Source organism: Ciconia boyciana, chromosome 9 (assembly GCF_034638445.1).
Source record: "Ciconia boyciana chromosome 9, ASM3463844v1, whole genome shotgun sequence".
NCBI lineage: Eukaryota > Metazoa > Chordata > Aves > Ciconiiformes > Ciconiidae > Ciconia > Ciconia boyciana.
In genome coordinates this window covers 22421476-22442581 of record NC_132942.1, presented here as the reverse complement: position 1 = coordinate 22442581, position 21106 = coordinate 22421476, and the positions used below count along the sequence as shown (strand labels likewise).

The following is a 21106-nucleotide window of genomic DNA, read 5'->3' as shown; positions in this document are numbered from 1 at the left end:
CAAACTTATTTATCTTTTGCAAAAGGAAACCCCACTTTGTGCAACATTCCCTAGCCTCCATTTTATACTGATCTGCAAGTCTATTGCATGTTTACTCCAATAAGATATGCAAAAGTCAAGAAATAACTTAAGGATTATCTTTGAAGAAGTAGACCTTCAGCATATCTCAGCAGCAGTAATATATGTTCTATTCTAGGACCAAGAAGCTAAACATGTCCCGTCTTAAAAACCAAACCACCTTAATAAATGACATTGTGGACTAACTCAAGACTTTCATTTCTAGATACTGTACCTTATAGTGATCATTCTCTCTCCATTCTTATCTTTTTGCTTATCAACATCAATATGGGCACCAGTGACATCTTGAATTGCTGTGATGTTGCACCCACCTCTTCCCATTATTCTAGATACGACAGAAGCTGGGACAGATAATTTCTTTGACCTATATCACAAAGATCACAAATCTGTGAAATGTATTCAAACTTTAAAGGCATACAAAAATCCCTTGCTGTCTGACAGATGGCTGAAGCAGTATTCTTAAGTTTCAGGGCAGCAAGTGGTTTTCTGATGATATTTTCTTCACCCTTTGGAGCCTCTCTAAAACTCCCCCCCACTCAAATTACTCATCATCCTCAGTACCTGATGAGGATTCTCCAGAAACATTTATTCCACCACTGTTGTAACACAGATGTATGTGCCTCACACTGCTTCAGAAACACTTTTGGATTTTATCTTATCTTGTATACCTTCAAAGTGAGACAAATCCTTAGCTTATCAATCTAAATTTACATAGATAGCACTGCTTCAAATAAAAAAGACCATGGCTTAGCTACTTTAATAATTTATAGCAAGGGTTTATAGCAAGGAGAAGGTTGTTTTCCCATTTTTTCCCAGTGATCAGCTCTGTAATACCACTTGCATTCACAACCCTTTTAGTATCCACCTTTCTCACACCTCGAGATCTGGAAGTTTATTGGTGACGCTACACAACGGCGGATGGCAGACTGTTAAACTGTGCACTTCTGTGATTTAAGGAGCTGCTGGAAGCCACTGTGAAGGCAGCACAGATTTTCAGAAGCAGGCTCACTGTCAGGCCAGAACACTGTAACCCATGTGTTCAGCAAAATAAGTCAATTTAGGATTTTTCTAATTCACATGGCATTGGTGGGTCAGTGCAGGCATACAGTACCGGGGAAGTCTTTGAACACGAGCTATGCTTGCATCCAGACCCCAGCCAAGGTGTCTCTGGGCCACCACTGTCCCCAGACTTTAAAGGCTAGACCTCTCAAGCGCATACACCGCTTTCAAGCTTGCCAGTGATTTGCAATAGTTCAACATTAGAGGGGATTCAAAGGGGTTTCAGAAACCACTGTGATCACAGTGCAGGTGCCTCTGAACACTTGTACAGATGACCACCACCCCCTGAAAAGGCTGCCAGCTTCACCTAGTTATTCCCGTCTTGGAAACTTTTAAGTAACTTGATCCTCAGGAAATTGTTTCTCACTTAATAGGACTTAAAGAAAACCCATTTTATTTTAAACACATCTAAATACATGGAAATGTTCTAAAGCATCACCTCATCTTGCCAAGATGTTTTTTTCTTTCCCCCTCTCCTGCCAGAAAAGCATGCTACAACCCTCCCCATCCCCAGAAACCAGGTCCTCAGAGCATGCACCCAGCTCTCCTCCCAAGGCTGTTTCATGCTTTGTGCTTTCTTCCCCCCTCCACCCCCAAGGCTCCTCTCTCAAGCTAGACATCCCAGTCACTCCCTCCCCAAACCAGAGCTTCCATCATCACCTAACTTTCACAATACACCTACATTACTCACAGGGCTCCAAACGATACCTTGGTCTGCTTCCACATCAGCCCACTAGGAACCCTATGCCACCAACCCATGGAGACATTCTTCCTCCAGGAGAGCTCACCCCAGTGCCCAGGCCCCCACCCACCCATTACCCACTGCTGTTTCCCTCCCTGCCCGCCAAGCTTGATGGTTTTTTACCTTGAAAAGTGCCCAAAACAGTACCTTTTTGCTCCCGAACAGCAGCGCCCTCCTCTCTGCAGCTGAAATTGCTCAATTGGTGTTGGCTGCAGAGTGTTGCTAGGGGGAGGGTCTTTCAAAACTCTCCCTACTTGCCTGTCAAGGGCAGAAGGGATGTTTTCATTGGTTACTTCTTTGACAAACATCCCTTCTAGCCAGGGGGTTACTCAAGGGGAGAGGGGAGGAGAAGAATTCTTGTTGAGACCAGGAGAGACTTTAGGAGAGGGAGGCATGCAGCTCCCGGGCATTTTGCATACGCATCTAAAGCCACTAAGAAGCTCTTTGGCAGGATGCATGCTTCGATTAGTCAGGGCATAGCAAACACCAGTGCAGAACACTTTATGGACACGTTCTTTATGACACAAGGCCTGATTCCTCAGGGATGAGGAAAGGTCGGGTTTTGGATGCCACCTCTAGAACCCTACCACCTCCAGCAGAAGAGCAGAGAATACCCAACCAAGCAGTTGAGTTGAGCCTACGAGACTCAAGAGACCCAGGAGGAGAGATGGAGTAGCTCCAGGGTCAATGGCGGGGTCTGTGTGCAGCCCTGAAAAAGTAAGCTGCCTGTTTAATAGTTTCATGCCTGCATGACTCACCAAGTGGTGGGCAGTTTGCAACCATACATTTAGCAAGGCCATGTCACAGCAGAGAACCCCATTTGCGAACACAACAAAAGGCAGAGACTGAACCAACTCTCTAAGGGTTCAAACGCTTAAATTTTCAGATTAAATTGCCTTTCTAACCTTTATATTAGAACAGTCTGTGGCTTCCACTAATCTGAATACATGAAATCCTCTGTACAATTGCGTTCTTTGCACATAGCCTAAAATTCTCTAAAATAAGCATATTTGGTCACTACCATTGCAGAACACAAAAGCAGGAGGGCATCATAAGTGCACCCAAAGCATCTGATATTTGTTTGTTCATGCTGTATTCCTTTTTGATAAAAAGAACAAAAAAAGGAAAGCCAGATTATCATTTCTAGTTTCAAGTAGTAGACATCATAAAGGTTACAGAAAAGATACTGGGGTGTTAATGGCCATATAATAAAAAACAGTACATTTTTAAAGGGAAAGTTCGCTTTACAGAAAATCTTTAAATCTAATTGCACCTCTAGCACTCACTTTAAGGTGACAAAATTTTCCATGGAATCAGCGATCAAGGTCACTGCCCAAAGCACAAAGAATTTTAGCCTTGAAGAGATCATCCACCTCTCCTCTCCTCATATCCATCCTGCCTTTAGTTCATGTGCAAGCAATCATCTGCTGCAGGGGCTTTTCACTGCCATCTGCTCCCTCCCCTTTTTATCTTATCCCCACATCCTTTACTCCACTGAAGTCACAAGTAAAGAAAACCCTTGTGCCAAATAAAATGTTCATGTCATACTGACATTAAGTTAGTGAGGAGTTGCTACAAATTAGGACTGCAATTTGTTTTCACAACACTGCAAGAGTAAGGGGGTTAGATTTTTTATAAATTAATTATACAATTAAATAATTAAGCAAGCTTGCTGGACATTTTATATTGAGAATAATTTACAAGTTAAAAAGCTCACAGACAGTTTTTAAACACGGAATTAAAGCCTTTACCTTCTAACCACTTCTTTCCAGCCTTCTTCTCTTTTCTGGCCTCTTTTTGGACTAGTCAGATTCAGCTTTACATTTGGAGAGGTCAGAGGCAGGGAAACAGGCTTATAAGTAGTTGACAAAGAATTTGAATGACCTTCACCATCAAGTCTGGGAACAGAAATGTGCTGATTACAAATTACAGAATAAAATGACAGCATTACAGTATACATTTCTGCAGCTTAAAACTACTAGCATGAAATGTTTTCATTCTTATTTTCTACCTGGAACAACTGTTGGGTGACTTCATAGGTAGTTTTTTTACCTTTTAGTCCACAGCCTATACCCCTCCTCCAAAAAGTGGAGTGCTAAACTGAATGAAGTAATACTAGAAGCACTAACGACATCAGATTAAAATAGTTTATAATAGGCGACATACAGCCACTTGGCACATCCTGATTATGTGCCTATGCTGTGTTCTCCTTTTTGAATAGCTTTTTAAGGAAAGGTATTTTGGTAATAATGTCTCTTTCTTAGTAAGTACTTGAAAATGTCTGTTTTTCAACTCTCATTGTTACAGATTCCCTGGAAAGTGCTTCTACCCCTCCCCCCCCATTTTACAAATGGCTAACTGAGGCACAGCTATTTGAGCACAGTTATGTATTTAAGTCCCAGTGACATCAGTTTGGAAGCAGGTGCCCAAATATCATTACCTGTACTAATACAGCTGTAGCAATAGTCTAGTAATACAAACAACGCAAAGTTTGGGTGAGAGAGAGAGCGCGAGCACGCAAGCGCAGACAATCTCTTGTTAGGCTAACTGATCTATGTGGAGGTGAAAAGCAGCAGCACTGGGAGCTCAAGTTCATCTGCAGCACTGAAACATAGGCAGCAATCTTCATGAGTCATTGAAAAACTATGTGATTTGACCCAGCAAATCTATGGCATAGCTGGAAAATTTACAGAGGACCTTGTGCTTCAGCTATCCTGCTAAGCACCACTCTTCCTCTTTACTATATGCAAGTTTTTATTCATCTATTCTATTCCCATTCTTTACAGCATTTTACATTCATTGTGTCTTCTTGCAGGCAAACTGTTTGTTTATACTACATTTTATACAAGCTTCAGAGATCTAGCCACATTTAAGTAACCCAAGCATACTGATTATATGAAAAGCAATGTTTAGACAACACGCCTTTTAAAATGGCAGCATTTTCTCTCTTTACCTTAGTAAGTTATAGCTCTCTGATAATACACCTGCCCAAGGCATTTGAAAGTTCTATGGAGAACTTTACTTGCCCTCAGATAACTGTAAGATTGAGGCAAAGACAACAAGAAAATGCATATGAAAGAAAAGAACAAAGTCCATTGTGGAATATCGATTCCAGAGTAGACTTTAAAAGCTTTTTTCTGCTTTGTCTGAAAATGTCTAGGTATGTTTTCAGAAAAGCATCGTTACAAAGTCTGAGTTTAAGTTCAATTACAGTAGCCTTGTCATCTGCATATCTATGACTAAAGAGAAGAGGAATTCAGGAAGAGGAATTTAGAAGTGATTTTCAAAGTCTGCCTAGTGCCAAAGAGCACCTGCAGAAGTTAATAAAATATACTAGCCTCATTTTGATACTTATATACTGTCTTGTTTCTTAGGTGTACTTTATCTAACAGAAGCACCGTTTCTAACAAGGAGTTAGAAGTATGCATTTAGTTAGTCCTGCTGTACTGAACTGCACAGGATTCCAAGGCTTTTGTAGGAGACCTTGATGAAAGGTCCAAGGCAGAAACAATTTATGTTCACAAAACAGAACACAGACAAAAATCCAATTTCTAACATTCCTAAGGGTAATCCAGAACACATACACCCCAACCACAACGGCTGACAAATCCACTCATTCTACACCGAACTTTAATCTTGGGAAAAAAAACAGGAAACAAAAAAAGAAAATTCCAACTCTCTTCCCACTCCCAGACAAGTGCCTCAATCAGTCTGGCAACAGCCCTCTTGCTTGCTGCCCTTTTTGGCCCCATAATGTTTGCACTCTTATTGAAGCTGGGTTCTCAGTCAGCCAAGTGTCCTGTAGATCAACCCCTGTATCCTCTCCCTTCCCTTAATGCAGGAAAAGAAAAACGAAAAGTATGGAGGATCAGACTCATACTACTTATATGTAAAAATAAGCAAAGACTACAGATTCAGATGGCATCTAAGCTTTTTGATTCAGACCAATGACCTATACAGAAACCGGTGTTATAAGTTATTAGCTCATTCCCTGGCAACTGATGATATTCCAAACCATTCACATGGCACCTGTACATTCACCAAGTTCTTTTGACTCTTACCTCTGGCTCGACAAGGTTAAATCAAACTGGCCATCAACCTGGCAAGTGAAATGCTCAGAGTCATCAACTTCTTCCCTCCTTAAAACAAGAGAGATTGCAATTCAAATGAGTTAATGATGAAACCATAAAACAATCAGAAGGTAATGAAACCACTTCTGTAAATAGATTATAAGTAAAGCTGGCACTTCCTTTTAAAATTCCGAGCATATTCAATTTAAAATCTCTTCTAATAAAGTTGACAATCCAACATGGATACTTAAATAGTGCAGAGAGAAAACTGGCTGTTTTGCTAAAGTAGTATTAAAAACTAGCCAGCAATGCCAAAAAATCCTATCTTTACAATTTTAAAGAGGTTGCATTCAACAAACTCGACAGTATTATTTAGTAGCTACACAAATAAAGCAAACTCAGTCTCTCAAGACTTTGGGAATGTACCAACTGGCATAAAGCTCAAGCTACAGAAAATTTACAGTGGCGTAGGTAAAACCCTGTGAATCAATAGGGAAGCAATACAGCAGTCTCACCTCGTTGGTGTTTTTGAAGCAGAGGTGCTCGTTTTTTCTTCCTGAGAGGTGATAAGCAATGAGGCATAGCGCCGCTCAGAGGAATTTGTATCCATTGTGAAGTTCAACTCTTGGCTTTTACCTCCACTGCTACTTTCGCTGTTGCAATCTGTGCTATCCAAGTTATCTGAATCACTATTCCCACTTGCACCACCACCTCTTGGCTCCCCATTTATTTTATTTTTATCTGCTTTTTGCTGTGCTAGAGATATATGCTGATCTGGCAAAATTATCTGCATATTCTGAGGAGTCTCTTTTGTTTTATTTTTCTTATTTTTTCTATTTGTGCTGGGGGTAGTCACCACATTAGCTCTCTTCTTCCCAAAGGCATTTGTAAAAGTAGTTGAAGTCGCAGAAATGCCAATTGTAGTTGTAGTAGTTGCACTAGGAGGCTCTATAGGAACTTCTTGCTCCACTGAAAGAAAAACAGTTGATGTACAATCAAACCCCACAAAATATAGCAATCAGTGCCCTGACTGAAGACACTACAGCTGAAATTATGCTCCTTGCTGAGCTGTCAGACTATTTGTACCGCATTCAGCTGTAAATCCACCAAGAATGAAAGCCTTTTGGGAACAAAGGAGGGGGGGGAAAATGAAGAAGGAGGGGGGGAGGGGGGGACAGGACGGGGACGGACACAGACGACTACAAACAAAGGAGTTCTGCCAGGAACTCTGACTGCAGAGGAAAGAACCAGGGCAGAAGCTATGCAACAATGTCACAACACCAGAGAAGCTAGCTTTCAAACAGATGCCCTTACCTAGATGGTTAAAAAAAAGGCACCCCCACAACGACATTGTTCACAGAAACACGTGTTCTTTACCTTCATCATCATTTTCTTCTTCATCCTCATCTTCTTGCAGCTCCAGAGTTTCTTTAGGCTTGTTTTCTTCATCTTCTTCTTGTTTTCTTTTTTGTTCCTCTTTCTTCTTCTTTCTCTTTTCCTTTCTTTTCTCCCTTTTAGCTGCAAGAGCTTGTTTTCTGCTCTCCTCTCTTGACTATGTAGGAGAAAAGGATCCATATTTAAACATTTTCACACAGACTAAATTATACTTATAATTCAGATCTTCCCTAGAAATCTGGGAGGAGGGAGAAACGAGAGAGCACGATGAACTACGAACGTCACATACTGAATCATTCCGCAGAATGGGCAGACCTTATGGAACAACAGCACTAGTTGGTCCCAAAACTTCTAAGGAATGACAACAAAATAACAACCAAAACAGAGGTATTATAAAAATATAATTTTACTGGAAAACCAGCAATCTCTCTCATCAACTCAGTCCTTTCTCAAAAAACATTTAATAGCCTCATTACTATTTTTGCAGCAATGTTCACATCTTTGACTCAAAAAGATCTCCCAGAGTATTTTACACAAAAAAGTATCATTTTAACAACTTTTTTAAAATATATGAAATCAGTCAAGTCTACTATGCTATACTGTAGCTTTGCACAACAACTGATAGGTGTTTAACAAGTCAGCAACCTAGAAAATTTAATAAAATAATATTGAATTCATTTGTCAAAAATTGTAAGAGCCTCCATTAAGAGAGCCAACTAAAGAGTGCTTGAGAAGTGTCTGCATTACTCTGGGACACTTTGCAGTATTCTCAGTGAGGGAGAACTTGATTTTCCCCCACTGTCTGCTAAACTCCATATAGCTCATCGGGTAGCTTGTAGGCTCTCCTTTGTAAGACTGAGTAGAAGTCTATAAAATGCTTATGGACTACGCCTTACACAGCATGTAACATACCATATATCACACCACCGAGACTGAAGACTTCCCTTAATCAAAAATCTTCTGTGCTGAAGTAATGCAAGAGAGCTGCTACCCAAGGTAACTATTGCCAAGTCCAACCTTTCCTAAGAAGGACAATGGAGTGGCTGAAGTAGAAGTCAGCTCTAATTTGCCACCCTCAGTATACGCTTCACTTTTTGTATATTAGAGGAAAGAAAGCACATACAGTCACAGCATAAAGAACCACTGCCCCAAGAAGCACCAACAGGAAATACAGCCTATAGATTAACACATAGTTTAAACCATTATGCTACACAACAGCAATTCTCTACTCACTTTTTCCAGGTCTAGCTCCTTCAGCAATATAGTTGCATTCTTATTAGCTTCTGCAGCCTGCTGGTCTTTAGCTTTCACAATCGTCTCCACACACTGGTGACACTTTTTCAACAGGTCCTAGAATGCAAACTTGTCTTACTACCTCCATAATAAATTAAAATTGAGGAGTGAGGCTTCCTCTACAAACATGAGGTTAGCTTCCCTGTATTCATAAACATACAAACTATGTCAACAGAATAGGACTCTAAACACTGATTTTTTTAAAAAAGTTCTGTATTAAAAAGGAGACATGCACAAACCTCCAAATCAAATGTACGTGAGCAAACATGTACATTCAGTTTCTGAATACTTAAGAATTCCTCATGTATATTCTCAGTGAAAGTTAAACTCACCTTGTCAGTTATCGTTGCTATGTATCGCATGCATTCAATGTCTGAAGGAAACTGGTTAACTTCTTTCACCAGGAACTGAACTACTTTCACATGCCCCTAGAACAGCAAAGAAAATTCTAATCTCTTCTATACAATTGTCAATGTTCGTCATCAAAATACAAGTTTGATATCTCTTAGTCCAATGCAAAAGACTAAAAATAAGCAAGAACATTTCTGGTAAGCTGCTGTTTGGGAAGAAAGGTAGTTACTGTTTGCTCAGTGTTGACAGCACATCTGCTGTTCTACCTCATGGTGGCAAAGACAAGCTCTCCCACAAGTAATTTTTTTATTTTAAAATACAAGGACCAAACCAGGCCCAAGAACAGAGGCAGCTGTTCATGTTTTTAGTAACAGCTAAGACCACCCTCTTTAGACCCCACCTGTCGCCCCAACCCACTCTCCTGCCACTCATGCCACGGAGCTAACTTCGACTGTTCAGTTACAAGGTAAGCCTGATCACGGGACTGAGCCACCTGAATATTATCCTGGCAAACACATTCCTCTGCTGCTGGATCCACTCATTGATGGGGTACACTGTGCAACCACACATAAAGGATACAACTGTTGTCTCTGAAGTTATTTGAAAGCAATGGAGGGACAGCAGTGGCATGCTCAGTGTTGCTGTTTGTCAAAAAAGCTGTACACTTATTTGATATTTTGTTAAAGGCAAAGCAGCTACAGTTAATAAATTCCTCTGCTATAGCTAAGCTCCTTGCATCCAACAACATAACTGATAAAACCATCACAAAGCAATGTTCTTCCTGCCAAGAAGAAAAGGCAGTGACAAAAGAGCTAGCTACACAACGTGTCCCACTCAACAACAAATTAGGGACAGAACAGGAGAAGCACAAAGGAATCAGGACAGCTTATTAGACTGATGTTTTATTCATCTCAAAAGCAGGACTGAAACAAGTAGTATAATCTGCAGAAATTCAGAGGGGACTATAGTAATTTCAAGACAGTGAAATCTCAAACAGTGAAAGTTTTTGGACAATGTATAACTGGAAATAATGAAGTTAACATGGTTTATGGAATAAAGTTTTTTTCACCTCTCAAAAATTAGATCTGTGTGAAGTACACAGATTATGATTACTTTAAAGCAGGCATTTTATCAAAATAGTAATTTTGCTGTGTTATACTTGATTCTTCCAAAACCAAGCATTCAGATTTAAGACCAAATGAAGAAACTGTTTTGAAAACATTTATCATTGAAACATAAAATTAAGTTGATCTCCCACCTTGCGAAACGCTGACATAAGAGGTGTAATTTTCCGATTATCTGCAGCATCCACATCTGCTCCTGCTTGCACAAGCAACTGAACCACATCATAGTGACCACCGTTAGCTGCCAGCCACAGAGGTGTGTTTCCTTTCTTGTTACGAACATCAATATGTGCTCCTCTAAAAAAGTCCAAGTGTAATCAAGTGAAACAAGGTATGAGTAAAGGTGGAAGTCAGGAAGTAAGATCATGAAAGAACAGAGTACAACTGGATAAATAACTTTACTGAAATCCAGTGGCTAGATAGAGAAGTCCTGTCCCTGAAATCTGCTGTTTAAGTTGCAGCATAGTGACACAGGGATTATTTAAACCTCCCTTACAGAAATGAACACTCACCTCATGTAGTCTACTGCACCAAAGCTATGCAACTAGCAGCCATGGACCCTTTAAATTATCATTAATGTGGTGACTGCCCACAGGACAATTGAGATTTTGGCAGCCCCTTGAGATTTTGGCAGTGCATGGAGTTATTATGCTTGCCCCCCAAGTGACAGCAGGGAAATGCTCATGTAAGAATTGCTGGATTAATACACAGCCAACAGTGCTGCCAAGCCAGACACTGTTTGCTTACCTCTGGTCCCAGCTGCCTGCTTAGCTTAACTAACACTGGAATAGCAGGATGCTCCAGGATAACACTGGAGAGTAGGGAACAGATACAACATCCTACTTCCAAAGCTTCCCATTCCCTTTGCTCTCAGATGCACAAGGCAATGTAAGCAAGGGCACCCTTGGCAGAGGAATACAGCTACAGAACAAATGTGTCGCTAATGAGAAGAAATAATTTACCGATTAATCAGGAGCTCACAGAACTTGTAGTGACCCTTATCTGCTGCAATTGTTAAAGCTGTATCTCTTGAGGAAGGCACAGGTGGAGCATTAACATCTGCTCCTTTATCAAGGAGAACCCTTCCAACCTCTGCATATCCTCCTGAAGCCGCTTCCATCAGAGGTGTGAGACCAGTCTGTGCCAAACAGAATGAGTCACACAGTGTGAAATTTGTACAATATACTTTGGATAAGACAAATTATTTCTACACAGGGAAAGCAGATTTTTTAATTTAGTTGCTTATATTTAGTTTAGGAGCCTAACTTCAAGCAGTCTCTTTCTAAAAAAAAAAAACAACAACAACAAAAAAAAACCACCAACCAAAAAAGCAACCAACCAACCAAAAAAATCACCAACCAAAACAAAACACCAAAAACCAAATACCCTCAGGCTTTGATTTATACAAACCCAGGCAAACTGTTGACTAAGTACCACCAGATACCTGTCTCAACAGCAAAAACAAAGTTTACAACAGGATCTCTAAAACAGAGGTTAGAACAGATCCAAATGAAGGCACAAGTGTTTCTACAAAAATGCTCAGAAACTGGCTTTAGCTTTTCTCTAGCCTCCCTTAGCACTGAGACTGATCTGGGCCCAACTTAGTTGCCAGGCTAGACTGTTAAATAAACTTATACCAGCTGCTAACACGCCCAACTGACCATTTGAGAGCTGGTTTTTATCCATATCCCCTTTTCTCCAGCCACAGTCATTCCAGAAGCAGGCGGGGTAGACAGACACAGCAATTATTTCAGCAGCCTTAGGAGTTACCAAAAATTCCTTTGTGCTGGGGAAATCAGTCTGGCTGTCTACACAAGCTTTAAGCTTGCTTTTATGGCAGGAGACACAAAGCTGTCCCAGAGTACCAAAGGATGGGACCTGTGGAGCATTTCAGAGGCACAGAAAGTCACAGTACTGAAGCCACGGGTTCTACAGCAACATAAAAGCTTTACAAAGTTTGATTGCACTACTTCTGTTGTAGACAAGAAATCTGTTCTCTATGAGAATCACTATAAGCAACACTATTCTTTCTTCCTGCCTAGACTTCACTCATATGTAAAACTATGTTTATCTGTCTGTTCTGTTAACGAGTATCATGTGAAGCTTAAACTTGAAAAGTTTCAGTACTACAGAACAAGAGTCAATCTAAGTTTCATGATGAACTCAGAAGGACCAGTCAGCTTTTCCCTAACGCAAAAAAATTCATCATAATTGATGCCTTTTTTAAAAAAAAAAAACAAACTTATTTCAGAACATTTAATAAGTCCTCTGAGCACAGAGAAGCTGAAAGTAACAGGAAAATTTGAAGAAACTTGATGACTCAGAGAAATCACCTGTTAGAAATAAGTCACAAGGAAAGGCGATTCACACACTTACCTTTGCCCTGTGCTCAACATTGGCCTTCCTGTCCAAAAGCAGACTAACCACCTCTGCTCGGCCTTGGAAACAGGCCAGGGTGAGGGCTGTATTCCGGTTGGTCTCAATTTGGGCGTTAATATCAGAACCCATATCAAGCAACAGTTTCACAGCAGGTACATGGCCATTCATAGCAGCCAGCATCAGAGGAGAAATACCTAGCTTACTCCCGGTCCTAAAGGGAAAGAAACAAACTGCAGTTCCCAGAACCGGAGGAATGCTCTGGGAAACGTAAGTGTATATAAGAGGAACAAAATGTTTTGTTGTAAGCCAGAAAGGAACATCTATATAAATATAGAAACTGACCTAAAATACTAGCATTTTTGAATTGATTAGGAGAAGCCATCAGAGTACCTACATGCAATAGACAATTGCAATTTATAAACAAGGAAAATACATTTCAGCTTTTAGATGTTCAGATGGCTAAAGCACACATAAGCCTTAAACTACATATACTAAACATTAAGGCTGCATCTGATTCATTCAGAAAAAACATGCTTCTAGCACAGCTTCAGTTTTAACTTTCTCTAGTGATAGAATATACGTAAGTTTTCTTAAAATGAATGAAGAGGAGACTTAAGAAACATAGCTGTGTAAATTTCTTCCTCTTACTGAAAAAGAGATCTTCAAACACACACAGAGCTGCCCTGAGTGCTTTGGCTGGTTCCTTTACCTGGTTCTATTGGAAATAGTTTGACTTCTAGATCCCAGAATGGTGGAAAAGGGAAAGGGAAGGAATAGGTTTGCAAACTATAATAATCCCTTAAAATTTAGGTATAAGGGAGCCAAAGTTTGTGATAGTTAAAGGCAATTTAAAAGTGCTAAGATAACATGAACATAAAGGATGACACCGGTGTAGAAACGCTGCAAGGTGGTCTGAAAGTACTAAAGATTCCAACCTATGCCTCAGTATGTAGCCAACAATGGAGTGTCTCTGCTATACTGCAGTTCATCATGTACATAGTACATTACCTTGAATTAATTTCTGCCCCAGCATTGAGAAGAATCTTGATGATATTAACATAGCCACCAGATGCAGCAAGGCTTAATGGCGTATAATCAGACACATTCCTATGTTCTTTATTTGCTCCCCGAGCCAACAGCAAGTCAACAACCTGAAAAGACAGCATGCATATAAAAGACATATTGTGGCCTTTGCTATTATCCAGGAAATGAAAGGATGTTATCATATGTTCAAACCTTCCAGTATGCTGCCAGTTTCCATTGTCAATAGATAAGATTCTACAGAACCTCCATCCTCTTTTGCTTTACTTTTACGTATGTGCTGTACAGACTTAGCAACTGATTAATACATCAGCTAATCTGTGTGGGTTGTAGCAGTGCAGCATTTGTCTTCCAGAAAGATTATTTTACCTAATCAAAAACGCAAGGCTTTAAAGTGAAGCTCTTCCTGTGAATCTTAAGTTTGCAAAGAAGGGATCTATCCCACTCCCATAATGTCTCACACTGTTTGAGCATCTCTTTCAGAAACTCCCACAACTTTAATTCAAATGACATTTGAGCCAAGTTTGACCATCTGTATTATATGGTCTTTCCAACAAAACACATGGTAAAAGTCAGACTGACTGACGTTAATGGAACAAACATGAGGAAGGACTTCTCTATCAGAAACTGCTTAAGAGAAATAAAAGGGGGAAAAATTAAAACATTTCTGGTGATGTGCTGCACTTTAGTGGGCCTCATTTTACTACTAACATAGGCTAGGTGATTTTCAAATAAGCCAGAAAAAAGGCTGCTTCACAAGTTGCTAAGCCAGAAACATAAGAGGTAGATTCTGGCACAAGGAAAAAAAAATAAAGAGGAAGAACAAAAGACTTCAGTAGTTCAATAAGTAATGCTATCACAGGCCACACTGATATCTCCTTTTATTTGTGAGCAGCACTTTTACTGTTAAAGATCTGCAATTCAAAAGTCAAAGGGGAAACTTTTCAATTTTGGCCAACTGTTTCAATCCTTATAAGTTCCAAAACTTCCCACTCCCGTATCTGGCACAGAGCCCTTTGCCATCTCCATGCCATCTTCTAAGCTAGTATGCCCATGACTAAAGTAGGAAGGACTTAAAACAAATCTTATTTGGGGGGGGGAGGGGGAAGCTGAGAGAAAATGGAAACATCCTTAAAAGACTAATATAAGGGCATTGCATTTGCACTTACCAGCCCTGCACATTACCACTAAAACCATGTACTGCCAACACAAAATTCCAGTTTCTGTCCTTGTGTGCCTGCACCAGCTGTTTTAGTTTTGAGAGTGGGGAGGATTCATAAGGAAGGCATTCAGTGAATGAAGTTATTCATTAAACATCTCTACCTCCCTCACAAAAGTTCTTATCTTGCAAGGATACATCGACAGAAGAATGACCACAAGTTATAACAACCATTAGCTAACAAAACTGGAATAACCAAGGGAGAAAATAATAAATTCCCCTTCCTCTTGGAAGAAGAAAAAGACTTAAATTAGCTACACTTATACAGGTTAAAAACCTTCCAGAAAAAGGATGATTTCTTATACCATCAACAAAAAAACACTGTTCAAAAAACTATCTACAAAAAACAATTCAAACCCATTGAGGACAAATATGTCTGTACCTCTTGGCGTCCACCGGAGCATGCCAACGAAAGCGGAGTATCCTTTGTGCGCTCAGACTGTGCTTCTATATCCCCACCTTTGTCTAGAAGAATTTCCACTACACCAACATGTCCAGCAGTTGCAGCCAGAATCAAAGGCGTAAAACCTAGTAACAAGAGATCATGTTGAAAGCAACCTTGAGCATCTTAGAAGTATTATTAAGGAGCAGAAATACACAAAATGGTTAATTCACAATGACTTCTACTGATCTTCCTCATACTGGGGGTTTCCTGGTATAGGCCACAATCTCAGATCCTTTCCTAGCCCTACTCTGACCCTGACACATCTAGGCTCTGATTCCAACCAAATATAATTAAACATTCTTCAAAAGAAATCTAAACAGTACTTGCACTGATCAGTTTGGATGAAGTTCCGACCAGCTCATCTCTTTAGAGAAGTCACAGCTTTCCACTTAATTCCGATTTAATAAAGTTTCAATAAGTTAACACATCTGCACTGCATATGTTGCTTATTTCCAGTGGTCAATGTCAGTTTCAAGGAGAGGCATGGTGATTTTGTTCTCTCAACTCTAAAAGATTTGAGCTTTTGCTGAACTCTGTTATTGGGAACAGTATGATACACAACCTGACAGCTACTCCCCATTAGTCAGCCAAGATTTGATATTTACCCCCATTAGCCACTCTATCTAGTATGCTAAGGTCTTTTGTAGAGCGTGAATCACAAGGACAAAAGTGCTTCACATTTCACAAATCTGCTTAAGATACCACTCAGGTGCACTTCCTTTCAAAAATACAGGCAGAAAGGCATGCAATGTCACTGGCATTATATGGCCAATATTTCTACATGAAGTGCAAGAATGCAATTCTACATTTTTGCAAGCTTTGGTAATTTTCTGAAGCAAAGAATCCCAAGTCCCAATTTGAAATTCGCTGTTTCAAGTTGTAGTTCATGGTCAAACTGTTTTAGCTTACCCTTCTTGTCTCTGTGTTCAATATTGGCACCACGTGCTATCAGTACGGATACAAGTTCTTCATGACCTCCTGCACATGCAAGGGTCAGAGCAGTGTCATGATTACTTTCAGTCTTCACGGTTGGGAAGAAAAAGAAGCAGATATTCAGAAATTAAAAAATACTTTAAGAGAACTTTAACATTGTTAAGACAGTACTAGATTATTTTTTTTTCCTTTCAGAACTTATCAGAAAGCAAATCCACTCAAAACCAATTGCAGTTACTCACGTGTGCATCGATGTCAACTGAAGGATACATAGGAAGCACCGACTGCGAGGGCACATTGCTCGATGCCTGTGAACAAGGCTCAGGCGTAGGGGATTCGGTAGTGTGCGAGGAGCTGCTGGAGCCACTGGGCACTCTGCTATTCACAGCTGAAAAGTAACACCATGTTATTAATTCATTCTTAGGAATCCCACATTTTATATGAAAAATATTTAGTCCTGTAAAACTGCAGTGGTCTAATATAAAAACAGTAATGGGGGGAAACAAATTAAGTGTTCCTAAAAACAAACGAGTTGGTGTCTTGTGCAAAGAAGCTTTCCAGTAGTTAAACAGTGTAAGTATCATCTCCAAATTGTGTTAAGTTAGAAAATAATTTTATGAATTAGTCTGTATGCATTACGAGTATGAATTATGAAGATTATTAGTTATCCTTTTCAAATTGTAACCTTCACTGTTAGAGTTCAATCATATGCTCAGTCTAAGCAGGCAAATGATTTATCACTAACACGCAAACGTAATGTTCAGAAACACTCTCATTCTGGAATTCAAAAGTTTTTCACGTAAAGGTTAGTGCACACAGTCTCCGGAGAAGGTTTTCAAAGCAAGATGACTGACAGCAACTTACACCATTAATCGTGTCTGAGTTAAAACAACCCAGGAAGGGTGGAAGAGAAGCAGACAGGAGGGGGCAGTCAACAAAAATAAGAAAGCTGAAAACTGCCTGTGCTCCCTAAAATTTATTCTGATTGATCCACAGCCTGTAAAAGATTTCATCTTGAAGATCTAGTGCATCTCAGGGACCCAAGGAATGCAACTGTATCTTCTTTTTATAAAAAAAAAAAATGACAACTGAAAAAATTGATAATTGAGAATCAGATTTTATTCAACTAGTTTTAAATGAAGTTTTATCAGAACAAGCAGATAAATATCCCTCCACATATATATCGCGGCACCAAGACCTCTGCCTGCCTTTGTAACCAAATGAGTCCAAGGGGAGCCCAAACAAATCTAAGGCTCAGCTAGGACTACTTGGCAGGAAGATCCAAACCACCTATGCACTAGCTACAAGTGCACTTTAACTACAGTAAGTCATGCTAATATAACAGTTGGATTTGACAAGTATTGTCACTGCTGGATTACCAAACTTCTATATTGTACAGCCTCATTAGATGGAATACCTGGTTAGATTTAATTATTCCAAAACACACAGTATTTTGTAGTATTCCTGGAACAAGCAACTGATGGAAAACACTAACAACTCCAGGTAAGAAATAAGCAGCAGCATTTTGCTTTTGTCCAATGTGTTTCAAGCAATAAGGGAAGATGAAGGATGAACTCAAACCTGCGTATGACTTAAGAGAAATTTTTGCAAACCTTTCCCAGCTCAGCCTTCCTGATTCTATTGACAAATTACACACCAGCAATTACTCATAGGAAAATGGTGCAGACTGAAAAGTCTTAGAAAAATCCTCAACATGACCACTAATACCACTAATTCAGCCTCTAGAACTGTGTACAGGACTGCATATGAGCAACAAAGGAAACAGACTGGAGCAAGTTTAGATGGGTCACTTGAATTGGGCTCTGGAAACTTGGAGGGGTTTGTCACTGAAATTTTGGGAGATGACAGTTTTCAACTGTATTTTTTAAGTAAAGCAGTCTCCTTGGCTCATAGGCAAAAACCAGCATTAACATTTGCCTCCACATTTAAGCAACAAAGTACTGTATCTGACTTCAGATGTTGACTTTTGCTTCACATTACAACCTTCACGAGCAAACCAGGTTTGTATTAAAAGTTTCAAATATAAAAGCTTCCACACTTCATCTGCTTACTATGGACTACCACTTACAGCAGCAGATGAGCATTAATTAATGCAATACAATTGTTTTCTTGCTCAATGCACTGAAGTGCAAGATACTAATTGGATTTCTAAAGATTATTCCTTCCAAAATACAAGACACCAAATCATCCTGTTAAGTACTTATATTAAATCAAACTGGTCCTTCCTCATGAAAGACACTGGCTCAGTGCTTTCAGATCTGGCAACTATAGATATAAAACATGTGCATGTGCTGTGCATACAAAGCAGGGGTGCACAGAGAGACTCCACTTGAGCCAGTTTAAGGGTCCTTAATGTAACATACTCAGTGTTGCTGTAACAGGTTCCACAAATTTTCTACATTTCACAACCGTGACTGAAAATGTCCAAGTATTTCTTGCATACTTTAGATTTTCATCTAAAGTATGCATTTCATTTTGAAACACGAGTGTGCGCTAAGCACTTCACGTGCACAGTAACAACGTCAAACATGAGAGAACACCACCAAAGGCAGCAGAAATGCAGATAAGCCCTGTACTGATACTTCAAACTCATTTAAAATAAAATATAACAACAAATAGTCTACAACACCCACCAACTAATCATCCCCTTTATAACTACTGAGTTTACAAAACTGCAGGATTTTTCAAAGTGTAATTTTCTATTTTCTTAGTGTGGCTGGCAAGCTGGCCCAATGGAGCATCAACGTAATTCATGCTCTGTGGAGCAAAACACGTCTGAGACCTACCTCCAGTTTCATGTGGCTGATTTAGCTCAGCCAAAGTTACACAACAATATATAGATTTTTAACTCAAAGATGACCTTGCAACAATGGTTCCAACATCCCTTTGCATACATGTGTATGACATTGGAGTTAACTTGTATTTCCCCAAGTCTGTTTCTGGATTACCAACCTCAATCACTGGAGGCAGGACAACTACTGCTCCTGCAAACGCCATCCAGGGAGACACGGTCATCCTACGGAGGGGACACAATGGGAGAGCCACTTCTCTGTTTCTGCCTCCTGCTACCAGGAGGAGCCTGGCCATGCTCTCACAGATAGCTTCATTGGTCTGACACTGGCCCCAGGAAGTCGAGGATGGTTTGCCAATCACTAGTCTTTAGCAGGTCATACTCACAGCATACCTCATACTTCATTAGCCAGAAGCTAATGCGCAGTCTCCTCAAGGAGCAATACCATTATACCCACTCCAGACTTTCATCTCAATAATTGGCAATGCAGCAACTGCAGCACTGCAGCTCGCAGTGGAGAGCAGCACTGGCACTGCCCGAGAGTCCAAGGGGAAAAGCTAGCTAGAGGGCATAAAACCAACTGTGGGGGATTATCACCTTCAGCATCTCTACGCCACACCATAGGATTTTAATGGGCTAGAAAAACGTGCGGCTTTCGCCCTCTGAGGAGACAAGGGGAAAACCTTCCAACATGCAGATCGCTTCCTACTGAACAGGTGTTTTGTTTTTTCACCAGGAAGGGTACCAATAAACACACTGATAGCCAAGCATTGATTAAAAAAAAAACCAACAATAAAAATCAATTTTCATAACATGTACCTCAGATCTTTATAAAATACCTATTTTGTGACATCGGTTTTGGGTGTTTCCATAGACTTCAATATTCAAAAGACTTGTATTAAAAAAAACATATATATTCTACACATGAAAAAATTCAGGTTCCCCATATTTTAAGGGCTTGCAGCTTTCCAAAGGGACTTTCATTGAATCAGTGTGAAGTCGAAGACAGGTCTCCAAAGACATGGATGACTATTTTCCAAAGTTATGAAAAAATATCACAGGAAACATGAGTAAAAAAAAGGAAGCAAGAACTTGGTATTTTATCTAAGTACAACTCTGGAGGCATTGGCAGAACCTCGAGCAAGCGGCACTGGATGAGAGTGCAGCTGTAGTCTGAAACTGCATCCACCCAACTGTTGTCATGCTGTGAACATGGATGTTCATGAATACTGGACTTGGATTTCAGTTCCCCTTTCCTCAAATGAACTGGGATTTTCAGGACAAAGAAAATAATCCTTTTTCATGACCGAGCAGCCTTTCAGCCTGTCCATGCAGCTTCTCAGTAATGTGTTACTGCAGAGAGGCTTTTGCACATTGGTAACTCCGTCTTGTTTTATAAGTCACCATTTTTCACTCCAGATTATCCTAGTAACCAGTTTTACGCCAAACAGCAATCGTAAATACAGTAACTTAGATGTCACCTTCCAAATCAATACTTTAAAATACCACAATTCTGTAACTGACCACAACCAGAACTAAATAACAGTTAATAAAGTTTTTCAAAACATGCCTGGAATTTCAGTATACAAATGGGAGCTCACAGGAGGAGAGTCAGACAGAAGCATACAGAGATGCCACCTCCTGACTAAAAATACCAGCTGAGTAGATCAAACAGGAATAAAAATATTCCAATTAAAGACAAAACCTAGCAACAAAGAAAAGAAAGTTCCTCATCTTGAATACCCTAAAACAGCAAAAAAGCCTCAATTCAGATACTGCCAACTAAGACATCTACTACGGTAAATGCATAATGTGAAATGAAACTCCAACTATGTAAGACAAGATGCTTCAAGAAAGCAAGTGTGTATTGAGTAATGACAATTAGATCCAAAACGTCCTCTTCTATTGGAAGATGTGATCCAAAAAAATTTATTGCTTTTCCACTCTAAACTGCACAACGTCTATATCTCTTTTGTAAACCAATTAAAATTTTGACTGTAATAAGTCACACTTTCAAAGATAGGATTAGCTGCAAGATTTTTGCTTGAGCACATCTAAATAAACTCCATTACAACCAAAACATTCTGGAGTGGAAAGAGCTGCTTCATTTTTAGGTTTTACCTGACTTTCCAAAGGTTACCTGGTTACTTCTGCATAGCTTTATG

The 21106-nt window shown here is 39.8% G+C and overlaps 1 protein-coding gene across 14 annotated transcripts in view; it reads right to left on the bottom strand.

Moving 5' to 3' along the window:
• Window positions 1–21106, bottom strand: part of ANKHD1 (ankyrin repeat and KH domain containing 1) — a 118580-nt gene that overhangs the window by 15372 nt on the left and 82102 nt on the right. For 8 of the 14 annotated variants that reach the window (XM_072873349.1, XM_072873353.1, XM_072873346.1 and 5 more), the window contains 15 exons: window positions 16372–16517; window positions 16106–16217; window positions 15134–15279; window positions 13500–13642; window positions 12489–12702; window positions 11075–11250; window positions 10247–10409; window positions 8970–9065; window positions 8578–8694; window positions 7327–7501; window positions 6465–6918; window positions 5941–6018; window positions 3631–3777; window positions 2027–2137; window positions 293–442 (listed from right to left, as the gene is read on the bottom strand). In XM_072873349.1, coding sequence (XP_072729450.1) covers window positions 293–442; window positions 2027–2137; window positions 3631–3777; window positions 5941–6018; window positions 6465–6918; window positions 7327–7501; window positions 8578–8694; window positions 8970–9065; window positions 10247–10409; window positions 11075–11250; window positions 12489–12702; window positions 13500–13642; window positions 15134–15279; window positions 16106–16217; window positions 16372–16517 — 2428 coding nt within the window. The remainder of the gene's footprint in view (window positions 1–292; window positions 443–2026; window positions 2138–3630; window positions 3778–5940; window positions 6019–6464; window positions 6919–7326; window positions 7502–8577; window positions 8695–8969; window positions 9066–10246; window positions 10410–11074; window positions 11251–12488; window positions 12703–13499; window positions 13643–15133; window positions 15280–16105; window positions 16218–16371; window positions 16518–21106) is intronic. The other 6 variants (XM_072873355.1, XM_072873354.1, XM_072873359.1 and 3 more) reach the window with 1 other exon arrangement.